Source organism: Balaenoptera borealis (genome assembly GCF_965194805.1).
Source record: "Balaenoptera borealis genome assembly, chromosome: 8".
NCBI lineage: Eukaryota > Metazoa > Chordata > Mammalia > Artiodactyla > Balaenopteridae > Balaenoptera > Balaenoptera borealis.
Window position 1 is genome coordinate 120,914,083 of NC_138865.1, and position 13,759 is coordinate 120,927,841.

Sequence of the window (13,759 nt, forward strand, 5' to 3'; positions counted from 1 at the left end):
GTGCAGGCACCTGGTGAGTAGAGGCAGATCCCGCAGGAAAAGGACCCGTTCAAGGTCGCATAGCTGATTGGGGGAACTTCAGGAGAGGGGGTCTGCAGGAAAGAACTGCAGACCCACTGCAGTGCTTTGAATAGTGTCCCCCAAATTCATGTCCACCTGGCACCTGGGAACGTGACTTTTATTTAGCAATAGGGTCTTTGCAGGTGTAATTAAGGTAAAGATCTTGAGATGGGATGATCTTGGATTTAAGGTGGGCCCTACATCCGCTGACTGGTATCCTTGTAAGAAGAGAAACACACACAGGAGAAGCCTTGTGGAGACGGAGCAGAGACTGGGGTGACGTGGCCACAAGCCAGGGCCACCTGGGGCCGCCCGGAGCTGGAAGAAGCAGGAAGGACCCTCCCCTGGAGCCTCTGGGGGAGCACAGATTTCGTGTGGCATCTATGGGGCATCTCCTGAGACTTGTGTCTGCACTGGGGGGGCAGGAGGAGAGGAGGTGTCTCCCCTGAGAAGTCGGGGAGCCCCGGGTGGTGCCCATGAGGTGATCAGAGAGCCTGGGGGGAGTGGGTGAGGGCTCCTGGCTCCGGGTCTGCAGCCAGAGTGGAGTCCAGGGAGGGGGCAGCACATACCTGGCTTGGGGAAGACATTTCCCTGGTGGCCCCAACCTGTCCTTCTCAGCTGGTTTGTTTGGTCCAGGAATCTTGTGTTGCATCTGGTTATTAGGGTTCACTAACTCCTTTTAATCCAGAGTGACTCCTATCAGATGTGGCCTCCCCAGGTCCCCCACCCTAATCTCCAAGCTGGTAAAGATGGTGAGATGTCACCCCCAGGATCTCCTTATTTGGAAGTAGGATCTTTAGAGGTCATTACATGAGCATGAGGTCATTAGGGTGGGCCCTAATCCAACATGACTAGTGACCTTTTTTTTTTTTTTAACATTTATTTATTATTATTATTATTTTGTTTGGCTGCACCGGCTCTTAGTTGCAGCACGTGGGATCTTCGTTGCTATGTGCAGGATCTTTTAGTTGCAGCATGTGGGATCTAGTTCCCTGACCAGGGATCAAACCCGGACCCCCTGCATTGGGAATGCAGAGTCTTAGCCACTGGACCACCAGGGAAGTCCCTACTGGTGACCTTTTGAAAAAGGGAAATCTGGAGACAGACCTGGAATGATCCTTCCTCACGGCCTCACAAGGAGCCAGCCTTGCTGACACCTTGATCTTGGACTTCTGGCCTCCAGAACTGGGAGAGAACGAATTTCTGTTGTTCAAGCCATCCAGACTGTGGTACTTTGTTACGTCAGCCATAGGAAGCTCATACCCATGGCAATTTTGCATTATAAGTAAGGTTACTAATCAGTTGGCTGAGTTAATCACCAGGAGGTTGGGCCCTTTCTGGTCACAGGGGCCTTTTGAAAGCAAGAGTGTTTTCCCTGGCTGGAAGTGGAAGAAAAGATTTGGGGCACAGGGAAATCTGACCCACGATTGCCACCTTAAAGGTGGAGGGGCCCAGGGATGAGGGCAGCCTTTAGGGGCTGAGCAGCCAACAGCCAGCAGGAAAGGGGAACCTCAGTCCTACAGCCGCCAGGAGCTGAATCCAGCCAACTGAATGAGCCTGGAGGCGGATTTTCCCCAGGGGTCCAGGTGGAAACCCAGCCCTGCTAATGCTGATTTCAGATGCGTGGGACCCTAAGCAAGACACCAAGCTAAGCTACACCCGGTCTTCTAACCTCGGCACTGCGAGTATATGTTGCTTTAAGCTGTGAAGTTGGTGGCAGTTTGTCACACAGCATAGGTAGCTGATACGCCAGGCCTCTGGTCCTGCAGAATGTTCTGCCGTCTGTGTGTCTGGTTGCCTCTTGGTGGGTGGTTCAGCTTGTTGCTCTGCCTCCAGTATTCCTGTAAACTGGATGTTGGGTCTGAAGGTCTCGTGGATGGAACTCAAATGTTTCAGGCAAGAGAAGGTTTTAAGTGCCACCACGGTCCCCATGTTGCCCCATGTCCTGGTTGTTCCTCCGTTAGAGATGGCCAGGGGGACACGATGGCTTAACAATGACAGCCCAGCCTGTGCACTGGGCAGTTATGCAAGGTGATCCGTCATCATACGACCATGCGTTCCCCCTCCTTGGTGCAGCTAAGGGTGGCAACCCCACCGGACGTCCTCCCTGAGCCCCACATTCTGTGGCGGCTTGGACAAGCTCCTTTCCTGCTCTCCTCCACACTCCTTGAGTATAAGCCACATTCTTCTTTAACTGATGGTTTTCCTACATCAATGGGAGCTAGTTGTACACCCCGAAACGTAATTCCTGCTGAGAAAGCAGGAAAACACGCTCAATCCTTTCCATTTAATTACCAGTTTTCAAAGTGTATTATAGCAGCCTCAAAGGATGACAGCTGAAGGTGTTTTTTTCTGGACTACTCTTTCTGGGTTTCATGTATTGACCAATGGCGTTACATAGGTTCACCATGTGTGATGGACTGAGCAATGTGCCCCTCCCAAAGATGTACATGTCCTAATGCCTGTGACCTGCAAGTGTCTTAGGTGACGAGAGGGGCTTTGCAGATGTGTTGAAGTTAAGGATCTTGAGATGGGGAGACAGTCCTGGGATCATCTGGGTGGACACCATGGGATCACAGGGCTTTTTGAAGAGGGAGGTGGGAGGGCCAGAGTCAGTTTCTGTTTCTGAGTCTGTTTCTGTTTTGTTATGTTCATTCATTTGTTTTATTTTTAGAGTCTACGTATAAGTGATAACACAGTATTTGCCTTTCGCTTTCTGAATTATTTCACTAAACATAATACCCTCCAGGTCCATCCACGTTGCTGCAAATGGCAAAATTTCATTCTTTTTTTTTTTAGGACTGACTAGTATTCCACTGTATTTATACATACGTCTTCTTTGTCTGTTCATTTGTTGATGGACACTTAGGTTGCTTCCATATCGTGGCAATTGTAAGTAATGCTGCTATGAACATTGGGGTGCATGTATCTTTTTGAATTAGTGTTTTCAAGGATTTGGGGGATATATACCCAGGAGAGTGGGATTGTTGGATCATATGGTAGTTCTATTTTCACCTTCTTGAGGAAGCTCCATACTGTTTTCCAAAGTGGCTGCACCAATTTACATTCCCAACAGCAGTGTTCTAGGGCTCCCTTTTATCCACATCCTCGCCAACATTTTTTATTTGTGGTCTTTTTGATGTTAGCCATTCTGATAGGTGTGAGATGATACCTCGTTGTGGTTTTGATTTGCATTTCTCTGATGATTGGTGATGTTGAGCTTTTCATGTACCTGCTGGCCATCTGTATGCCTTCTTTGGGAAAATGTCTGTTCAGGTCTTCTGCCCATTTTTTAATCCAGTTGTTTGTTTTTTTGTTATTGAGTTGTATGAGCTCTTTATGTACTTTGAGTATTAACTCCTTATTGGTCATATCATTTGCAAATATTTTCTCCCATTTGGTAGGTTGTCTTTTCGTTTTGTTGATGGTTTCCTTTGCTGTGCAAAAGCTTTTAGTTTAATTAGGTCTCATTTGTTTACTTTTGTTTTTGTTTACTTTGCCTTGGGAGACAAATCCAAAAATATATTGCTGAGAACTTATGTCAGAGAGTGTTCTGCCATTGTTTTCTTCTAGGTTTTATGTTTTCAGGGCTTACATTTAGGTCTTTAATCCATTTTGAGTTTTTTTTTTTTTTATGGTGTTAGAGAGCATTCTAATTTCATTCTTTTACATGTAGCTGTCCAGTTTTCCCAGCACCACTGGGAAAGAGACTGTCTTTTCTGCATTGTATGTTCTTGCCTCCTCTGTCACAGATTGACTGACCATAAGTGTGTGGGTTTATTTCTGGGCTCTCTATTCTGTTCTGTTGATCTATATTTCTGTTTTTGTGCCAGTACCATACTGTTGTGATTACAATAGCTTTGTAGTATAGTCTGAAGTCAGGAAGCATGATACCTCCAGCTCTGTTCTTCTTTCTCAAGATTGCTTTGGCCAGTTGGGAGCTTTTGAAAAATGCCATTGGTGAAAAATGCCATTGGTATTTTGACAGGGATTGCATTGAATCTGTAGATTGCTTTGAGTAGTATGGTCATTTAAACAGTATTAATTTTTCCAATCCATGAGCATGGTATATCTTTCCCTCTGTGTCATCTTCAGTTCCTTTCATCAGTGTCTTACAGTTTTCTTACAGATCTTTTACTTCCTTAGTTAGATTTATTCCTAGGTTTTTTTTTTTTTGATGTGATGGTAAATAGGATTTTTTTAAACTTCTCTTTCTGATAGTTTGTTGTTAGTGTATAGAAGTACAACACATTTCTGTATATTAATTTTGTATCCTGCAATGTTACCGAATTCATTGGTGAGCTCTAGCAGTTTTCTGGTGGCATCTTTAGGATTTTCTTTGTATAGTATCATGTCATCTGCAAACAGTGACAGTTTTACTTCTTCCTTTCCAATTTGGATGTCTTTTTCTTGTCTGAGTGCTGTGGCTAGAACTCCCAATATTGTGTTTAATAGCAGTGGCAAGAATGGACATCCTTGTCTTGTTCCTGATCTTAGAGCAAATGCTTTCAGCTTTTCACCATTGACTATGTTGTTAATTGTGGACTTGTCATATGTGGCCTTTATTATGTTGAGGTTTGTTTCCTGTATACCCACTTTGTTGAGAGTTTTTAACATAAAAATATGTTGAATTTTCTCAAAAGCTTTTTTTGCATCTGTTGAGATGATCATATGATTAGTATTCTTCAATTTGTTAATGTGGTGTATCACATTGATTGATTTGTGGATATTGGACTACCCTTGCATCCCTGGGATGAATCCCACTTGATCATGGTGTATGATCTTTTTAATGTATTATTAAATTCAGTTTGGTAATATTTTGTTGAGTATTTTTGCATCTTTGTTCATCAGTGATATTAACCTGTAATTTTCTTTTTTTGTGTTATCTTTGTCTTGTTTTGGTTTCAGGGTGATGCTGGCCTCATAGAATGAGTTTGGAAGCATTCCTTCCTCTGCAATTTTCTAGAATAGTTTGAGAAGGGTAGGTGTTAACTCTTCTCTAGTGGTTTGGTAGAAGTCACTCGTGAAGCTATCTGGTCCTGGACTTTTGTTTGTGTGAGATTTTTACTACTGATTCAATTTCATTACTGGTAATTGGTCTGTTCCTATTTTCTATTTCTTCCTGGTTCAGTCTTGGGAGACTGTGCATTTCTAGGAATTTGTCCATTTCTTCTAGGTTGTCCATTTTATTGGCATATAATTGTTTGTAGTAATCACTTATGACCCTTTGTGTTTCTGTGGTATCAGCTGTAACTTCTTTTTCATTTCTAATTTTATTGATTTGGACCCTCTCTCTTTTTTTCTTGGTGAACCTGGCTAAAGGTTATCTATCTTCTTTACCCTTTCAAAGAACCAGCTCTCTGTTTCAGTGATCTCTTCTATTGATTTTTTTAGTCTCTACTTCATTTATTTCTGCTTCGATTTCTATGATTTCTTTCCTTCTATTAGCTTTGGGTTTTGTTTGTTCTTCTTTTTCTGGTTCCTTTAGGTGTAAAGTTTGGTTGTTTATTTGAGATTTTTCTTATTTCCTGACATAGGCTTGTATCACTATCACTATAAACTTCCCTCTTAGAACTGCTTTTGTTGCATCCCACAGATTTTGGATCATTGTGCTTCCACTTTCATTTGTCTCCAGGTATGTTTTTATTTTCTTCTTTAATTTCTTCAGTGATCCATTCGTTGTTCAGTAGCATATTGTTTAGCTTCCACGTGTTTGTGGTTTTTGCAGTTTTTTTCCTAGTTTCATAGTGTTGTGGTTGGAAAAGATGTTCGATACGATTTCAGTTTTTGTAAATTCACTGAGACTTGTTTTGTGGCCTAGCATGTGATCTATCCTGGAGAATGTTCCATATGCACTTGAAAAGAATGTGTATTCTGCTTTGGGATGAGACGTTCTATGTATATATATCTATTAAGTCCATCTGGTCTACTGTGTCATTTAAGACCAGTGTTTCCTTATTGATTTTCTGTCTGGATTGTCTGATCCATTGATGTAAGTGGGGTGTTAAAGTCCCCTATTATTATTGTGTTACTGTCAATTTCTCCCTTTATGTCTATTAATATTTGTTTTATGTGTTTAGGTGCTCCTTTGTTGAGTGCATATATACTTCTAATTGTTATATATTCTTCTTGTATTGATCCCTTGATCATTATGTAATGTCCTTCTTTGCTTCTTGTTGCAGTCTTTGTCTTTAAGTACAGTAAGCATATTCTTAATGTGCAACCATCACCACCATTCATCTCTTTCATCTTCCCAAACCAAAACTCTGTCTCCATTAAACATTCACTCCCCATCCCCTCCCCCAGCCCCTGAAGCCAGCTTGCTCTACCCTTCACTTGATTTGCTTTGTCTGTCTTATTGCCTGAAGAACTCTTTCTTTATCCTTTAAGCCCAGTAGATTAATGGGATCAATATCTGGGTGTGGCACATCCTGTACCTTATTTTCCTGGAACTCAGCGTGTAGTTTCTTTCATCATTATATTTCTCAATACTTTCTAAATATGTTTTAAATACTTAAAACAGGTTGGGGCCTCTGTCCAGGGCACAAGCAATTCTTTGGGTGAGTGTTCCCACAGCTCTCAGCTCCTGGATACTCTGCTCTGCATCTGCTTCTGTGCCAGCAGGGCCATCCCTCTGTCAGTAACTCCATTTTCAGTCATATCTTTTCTGGATTGGGTTCATTAGTGATCCCGTGTGATTTAGTCATTAGTGATCCCGTGTGATTTAGTATTTGGGCTCTCGGTTTGTCTCCAAAATTCTGTGATCTCCCTTTTTTCCCTCACTCTGTTGAGATACCGACGTATCTCATTTTTGAGATTGTCCCTGTCCAGTGGGTTTAGGGCTTGAAGCCTTTTTAGGGAATTCCTTCTGCTCCAGGTCATGTTTTATTGTTGGCTGGGTTCTTTGTCTTACGAAGTCCATCCTCTCTTTATCCCCCTTTTTTTCTTCTCTCTCTCCCTTCCTTCCTTCTTTTTAAAAAAATTGTTTATTTGAATTGTGGCAAAATATACCAAAAATGTACCATCTTAACCACTTTAAGCACACAGCTCAGTGGCTTTAAGCACATTCACGCTGTTGTGTAACCATCACCACATCCATCTCCAGATCTTTCCCATCTTCCCAAACTGAAGCTCTGTCCCCATTAAGTGCTAACTCCGTCTCCCAGCTCCTGGCCCCCACCATCTCCTTTCTGTCTCTATGGATTTGACTATTCTAGGTCCCTCAGATAAGTGGATCCTACAGGATTTGTCCTTTTGCGATGGGCTTATTTCTTTTATTTTTTTAATTAATTTTTTAATTTATTTATTTGGTTGCACCAGGTCTTAGTTGTGGTAGGTGGGCTCCTTAGTTGTGGCTCACAGGCTCCTTAGTTGTGGCACATGGGCTCCTTAGTTGCAGCCAGTGGGCTCCTTAGCTGCAGCTCGTGGGCTCCTTAATTGCAGCACATGGACTCCTTAGTTGCGGCTCGTGGGCTCCTTAGTTGTGGCATGCGAACTCTTAGTTGTGGCATGCAAGTGGAATCTAGTTCCCTGACCAGGGATCGAACCTGGGCCCCCTGCATTGGGAGCGCGGAGTCTTAACCAATCTGCCACCAGGGAAGTCCCACAACTGGCTTATTTCACTCAGCACAATATCTTCAAGATTCATCCATGTTGTAGCCTGTGTCAGAATTACCTTCCTTTTTTTTTTTTTTTTTAAATTTATTTATTTTATTTTTAGCTGTGTTGGGTCTTCGTTTCTGTGCGAGGGCTTTCTCTAGTTGCAGCGAGCGGGGGCCACTCCTCATCGCGGTGTGCGGGCCTCTCAGTATCGCGGCCTCTCTTGTTGCGGAGCACAGGCTCCAGACGCGCAGGCTCAGTAGTTGTGGCGCACGGGCCCAGTTGCTCCGCGGCATGTGGGATCTTCCGAGACCAGGGCTCGAACCCGCGTCCCCTGCATCGGCAGGCAGACTCCCAACCACTGCGCCACCAGGGAAGCCCGGGTTACCTTCCTCTTTAAGGCTGGATAATACTCCACTGCATGCACTATGGTTGTCTTGTGTACTTTGAGAACGTCCAACACAGGTCTGGGAAGACCCCGCCATCTGCTCCTCTGTCTGCCCCATCTCAGGTGACACCACCCACCCCTTTCCTCACCCCCGACTGAATCCCCCGCCATCCAGTCCTCCAGGAAGCCTGGCTAGTTCCACCCTCAAACACACCTTGGCTTCCACCTGGCTCCCCATCCTCCCACCCACCACCCCTGCCCCACCCCCACCCAGCCAGCAGTCCCCCCCCACAGAATGACACAGGGCTGCCGTGTGGCAGGAATGAAGCCCTTTGGAGGAAGGTGCAAGTGCTTGAGCAAAAGGAGCAGTCAGCCTTTCTGCCTGTCCCCTACCCCACCACACGCAGCCATGGGGTCTGAGTCTGTCTGAGCCCCGCGGGAGCGAGCAGTGCTGGGGCTCCTCAGGGCCTGGGGGCTGCTCTGCCTGCCTCGCCTCACGGGAGAGCATCCAGCCTGCCCGCTGGACACTCCCCACAGCGCCCTGGGGAGGCAGAGCCGTGGGGCACTGGTCCATGCAGGAGGGGTGTCTGTCCTCCCCACACAGGACAATACCACTAGACTTTGGATGATAAGAGTGGACCATTGTTTTCAAAATAAATCAAACCTTACCTAAATGATGCAGCAGCCGGTTGAAAGGCCTCCCCCAGCCCACTCCCAGACGTAACCACCACACATCAGCCTGTATTTGTCGTTAGATCCCGCCGCACAAAATGTTGGACATCCTGCCGTTGTCACCTGATCTGACCCTGGACCTCAGACACCATCGAGACCTGCCAACTCACTGCATTCTCAAAACCCAGAACGGAAAGACACAGCACTCGGGGTGGATGGGCTAGACACGCTGAGCCTTCCCCGTGGGTGGACGTGAGGCGTTTGCCATGCTGTGCCCTTACAGATGGCGCTTCCACGAGCATTCTGAGATGGGCTGCCACTCGCCGCCATTGCTCAAGGAAATCAAGTGCTGGTCTCTTTGTGGACCCTAGAGTCCCAAGGAGCCCCTCTCACAGCTTCCTGAGGTGCACAGGTGAACGTCCCTGATGGTCTATTGTGTGTGTGTTACCGACCAGGGTTCTTGGCCTCCTTAATCAATAGAAATTGATCAGAGGCCACATCAGAAATTCAGGCAAGACTTTATTGGGGGCCCTGCTGCTGCAGTGGGGAGCATGAACAAGTAATAGGTTCCCTTGCTCACTCACTGAGTGGTGGGGGCAGCTGGTTCCTTATATGGGGTGAGGGTAGGGGTGTGTCCAGGGGTCGGGCCGGAGGGGTGGCTTAGAAGGTCTGCCCACCCCTTGGTGGTGTGTGCAAGGGTCTCACGCAGGACCCTGCTTTTGCTCCCGGCTCTTCAGAAGTGGCAGTTGGGGTTTCTGTCTCTTTGTATCTTGTTGTCCATAATTTGCCCCAACTGTGCATGCACGCAGTTATTTTTAGTCCCTTATAGTTTCTTTGTATTTCGTTGCTCGAAGAGATGTTTGTTTTAGTGCAAGCACTGCAGCAAAGGGTCCCAGGTCCCAGCCTGTCTCGCGTGGACACACATGCAGAGGGGCCTCAGCGTGGCCCCACGGGCGGCGCTGCCCGTGCCGCGGTGCTGCTGGCTTTGTTTTACAGTCATCACCAGGCGTCTCGCTCACCAGCAGGCCCGAGGCACTTCCAGCCCTCACTCTTTTGCAGCCGCTCCATGCCTCTCCCTCCGCAGGAAGAGTAGGGAATGGCTGACAGAGGCTTGCCCTCCTCTGCCCAGGGCGGGCAGGGGCCTCCCAGTGCTTGGCCAGTACAAACACCTCGGCAGATACGGGACGGGATGGGACGTAGAAGGCGGTCGGGGGAAATGCACGTATGAGTGTTTGCTGAGACCGCCGAATGGCTTTACACGGCTTTATCCTGACAAGGCAATGTCTGGGGAGGGCCCAGGCCAGGGGCTGGGTGTACTGAGACCCACCTTCCTCTTGCAGACCTCTGTAAGCACCGGGCCCTGGTGGTTTGCTGGGTCACAGGTGGGGTGAAGAAATAGAGGTAGGCAGGCTGGCCAAGCTGGAGGCTCCGGTCTGGCGTCAGGGTTTGGACACATCGGCAGGGCCTGGAGCCCCCCGGCAGCCTGGACAGGTGTCGTCTGAGCCCCCCTGCACCCAGCTGGGCTCCAGGGTTGCCAACCCACAGCCTTGGTCCTCCCAGTGCCAACACCTGACGGCCATTACCTAGGCGGGTCACCTGTCCTTCCCAGCCTCAGGCCTCCCTCGTCTGTGAAAATGGAAGGAATTGGGCAGAAAAGCCACACAATGTGGCAACAGGGAGCAGAGGCTCCGTCAGCTGGTCCCGGGGGGAGACCTCGCTCCACTGCTTCCTGTCTGGCCTCCTGGGGAAGCCACTTCCCCCCCTCAGCGCCTTGGTTTCCCCACTTTGCAAATGGACAGAAATCTGCACACTTCCTCAAGCTGTCTGTATTCAGTGAGAGGATCCGAGCTCGCCCAGCAGGGCGTCGGGCGCAGACTGGGCTCCAGGAAGTAGCTGCCTCATCCACGGCTGGGATCTCAGGCCTGGCACGGAGCTGAGCCTGGCATGCGGGCACCGGTAAATGAGTACCCCGTGGACTCCCCGAAAGCTTTGGGGGGAAGGAAGTGGGGGAAGGGGCGGCCCCTGAGTGCCTGCGGTTGGGAGGACAGACAGCGATGTCCCCACCTGACCGAGGGGCTGGACCCACCCAGCCTGGGCAGCAGGGGTAGGGGCTGGCAGGTGCGCGTGGCTCTGGGCTGGCCAACTGGAGCCCCACCCGCGTCCCCAGAACCCACAGGCCGGCTGAGGCTCCCCTCGCCAGCAGCCCCCGCCTGCGGAGATGACCGGCCAAGAGCCACCAGCTGTCACCGCGCTACTATTCCTCCCCTCCTCCCAGCGCCGTGACCGTCAGCATGACTATTACTACTACTTCCGTTGTAAGGCAGCCCCTCGAAGCCTGGGGCGCCAAGACCCTCCTCCCACGTGGGGCGTCCTCTGCGCACCCGGCCTCCGGGGTGGGGAGGCGGCCGAGCCTGGGCGCCCCCGGGCCGCGGCGGGAGGGAGCCCGGCCGCCCCCAGTTTCCCAGCCCCCCTCGGCCGTTCCACTGCGGCGGCGGCGCGGGGAACGCGGGGCGGCGCGCGGAGATGGTAGCGCCCGCTCCTCTGCCGCCACCCGCCTACCGCCGCCCGCCGCCGCCGTGCGCTCCGGCAGGATGGCGCGGGCCAAGCTGCCGCGCTCGCCGTCCGAGGGCAAGGCGGGCCCGGGGGGCGCCCCGGCCGGCGCCTCGGCCCCCGAGGAGCCGCACGGGCTCAGCCCGCTGCTGCCGACCCGCGGCGGGGGCTCCGTAGGCAGCGACGTGGGCCAGAGGTAGGGGCGGGGGCGCGGGGCGCCGCCGGGAGGGGCTTTGCATCTCTGCGCTCGCATCCCGCACGGGCTCCGCTCGGCTGCACCTGCCGCGCTGCCTGCAGCCCCGGGAAGGGAGGGACGGCCGAGGTCTCCCTCGGGACCCCCAGCCAAGCGCCCCAACCGCTCTGTGTGTCTCCAGCCCGCCTCGGGGAGCCTGTGGGACCCCTGCTCCCTCCTGCTCTGAGAGGCTGAGCACAGAGGGCCTGCAGATACGACCGGAGGGGAGAAAGGCAGTGGGGACCTGGACGCTGTGCCAGGTGCCTTGGTGACCACTGCCCTAGCCCTGTCCCACTGGAGGCCACACTCATGTTGGTTCCAGCAGCCACCTGGGGGGATGCAGGGCCAGCATCTGTGTGCCGCTTCAGAGGTGAGCAGCGTGAGGCCCAGGGAGGCTGCATAGCCGATGGGAGCTGGGTGTATCAGGGCTCAGGCTCGCTGGGGCTGGTGCCTGGAGCCAGTGGCAGCTGAGGTGCAGGAGGCTGGTTCCCCAGCCAGGCAAGGGCAGTGCCAACCCCTGTCCGGCCCCTCCTTGAGCACCGGCGCAGCACGACACCCTTATTTCACAGATGAGGACATTGAGGCTCAGTCTGCAGGACTAATGCTTAGCCATCCCCTGCCCTGTGCCAGGAGCCCTTCTAGATGCTGCGGGGGAAACCGAGATGAATCAGACCCATTGGTGTGGGCACATGTGTGGGCATGGAAACCTGTGCCTGGTAGAGGGAGGTGCAGGCTGGGCCGGGGCAAGGAGAGCGGGGCTTCCTGGGGCACTGGCCCTTCGGGGGGGGGCACGGGGAGATGGGCAGGGGCTTCCAGGCAGAGGGAACAGCCAGGGCCAAAGCCTGGGGCGGTGGGGGCAGGCGCTGTGCTGTGTCAGGGTTGGGGCGAGGGGTTGGCAGAGACTCAGCCTGGCAGATGGCAGACCAAGGGTGCCTGGGGAGCCTCCCCCCACTCCTGCTGGCCACATGCCCTCTGGGCCCCTCCCTACCCTCAAACCCCATTTCCTGCTCCTTGACACGCCCCTGGGGGCCGCTGCCCAGCGGTCACTCCCATTTGCCGGAGGAGACTGCTAAGGCTGGAGATTAAGTGCCTCTAACAGGCACGCCTGGTGGCCTCAAGCAGCTGATGGGCAGCCCCTGGGCAGGAGGGAGGCAAGTGCCAGCCAAGGCCCTGGAGACCAGATTCCTCTCTTCTCCATCCTCTTCCTGGAGGCAGTGGGGGGCAGTGGATCCAGAGGCAGGCTGGCCCCTGCAAATGATTGGCTCCCCACTGTCCCTGTTAGTGCAGGGACAGAGGCATGGCAGGTCCTGTCCAGGCTGCATCTGAACCCACAGTGCAGCATGGGAGGTGCGGTGGCAGGGACACCTCCTCCAGGGAGCCCTCCTCCCATACCCACCCCTGCCGCCCCCAGTCCTGTGCTGATGACCCTTCACGTGAGCAGCCTCACTCAGTCCCCCTGCAGCCCCTGAGGTGCAGGGTCCTCATCAGCCTCCTTCTGCAGAGTAAAGGGCGTGTCTGCAGCTGCAGAGCCGGCCCAGCAGCACCAAGGGCTGGTGCCTGCAGCTTCCTCTCCCCAAGCGTTAGATGCACGCTCTGGAGTTTGCTGTGGACGGGAGCAGTAGGGAGCCATGGCAGGTTTCAGAGCAGAGGAGGACTTGCAGGCTTTGTTCCTTAGGAACACGAGTCTGATAGAGATTCCAGTAAGACCAGAGCAGGCAGGTGGGTGCCCTCTGCCGGAGGGAGCCTGTGGCCGTAGCTCCTGCAGCTGCCCGCATCCTGCACGCACCTTCTGGAGCCAGCCGGGGGCAGGGCTCGCTGGGCCACGAGGCCTCGGCCCTGCCCAGGGCGCCCCCCCACCTGCCCCTGAAGCACTGCACCCCCATCTCCTGGACGCTGTGGGGGGATAGTTAGAAACGTGACCTGGGGGAGGGGGTGATGAGGACCATCGCTTGAGAGCTTTGGAGCTAAAGAGCCGGTGAGGGAGAGGCTGGCCATGTAATGAGCTCTCCCGGAGGGTCACGGCTGGGCTAGGCCCCTTCATGCCCCCAGCAGCCCTGGGGTGCTGCCGTATAGCCTCACATCTGCTGGGGGGGCCCCAGCGCAACCCCCCACCTCCTGCTGAGTCTTCAGGAGCCCAGCCTCAGGTCAGGGCCAGGGAAGGCCAAGCTGGCCTGCATGGACTGGGGCCCGAGTTCAGGGGCCCCACTGGTGGCAGGGGGGGTGCATTCAGCCCTGGACGTGTGCTGCCCCCTGGCCCT

At 52.0% G+C, this 13,759-nt stretch overlaps 1 protein-coding gene across 5 annotated transcripts in view; it reads left to right on the plus strand.

The window, feature by feature from the left end:
* Positions 1 to 13,759, plus strand: part of KCNT1 (potassium sodium-activated channel subfamily T member 1) — a 69,530-nt gene that overhangs the window by 17,407 nt on the left and 38,364 nt on the right. For 2 of the 5 annotated variants that reach the window (XM_082401816.1, XM_082401817.1), the window contains exon 1: positions 11,296 to 11,465. The exons of the other annotated variants lie outside the window; for them this stretch is intronic. In XM_082401816.1, coding sequence (XP_082257942.1) covers positions 11,311 to 11,465 — 155 coding nt within the window. In that variant the 5' untranslated portion in view covers positions 11,296 to 11,310. Of the gene's footprint in view, positions 1 to 11,295; positions 11,466 to 13,759 lie in introns of those variants that run through there. 5 annotated transcript variants of the gene reach the window in all.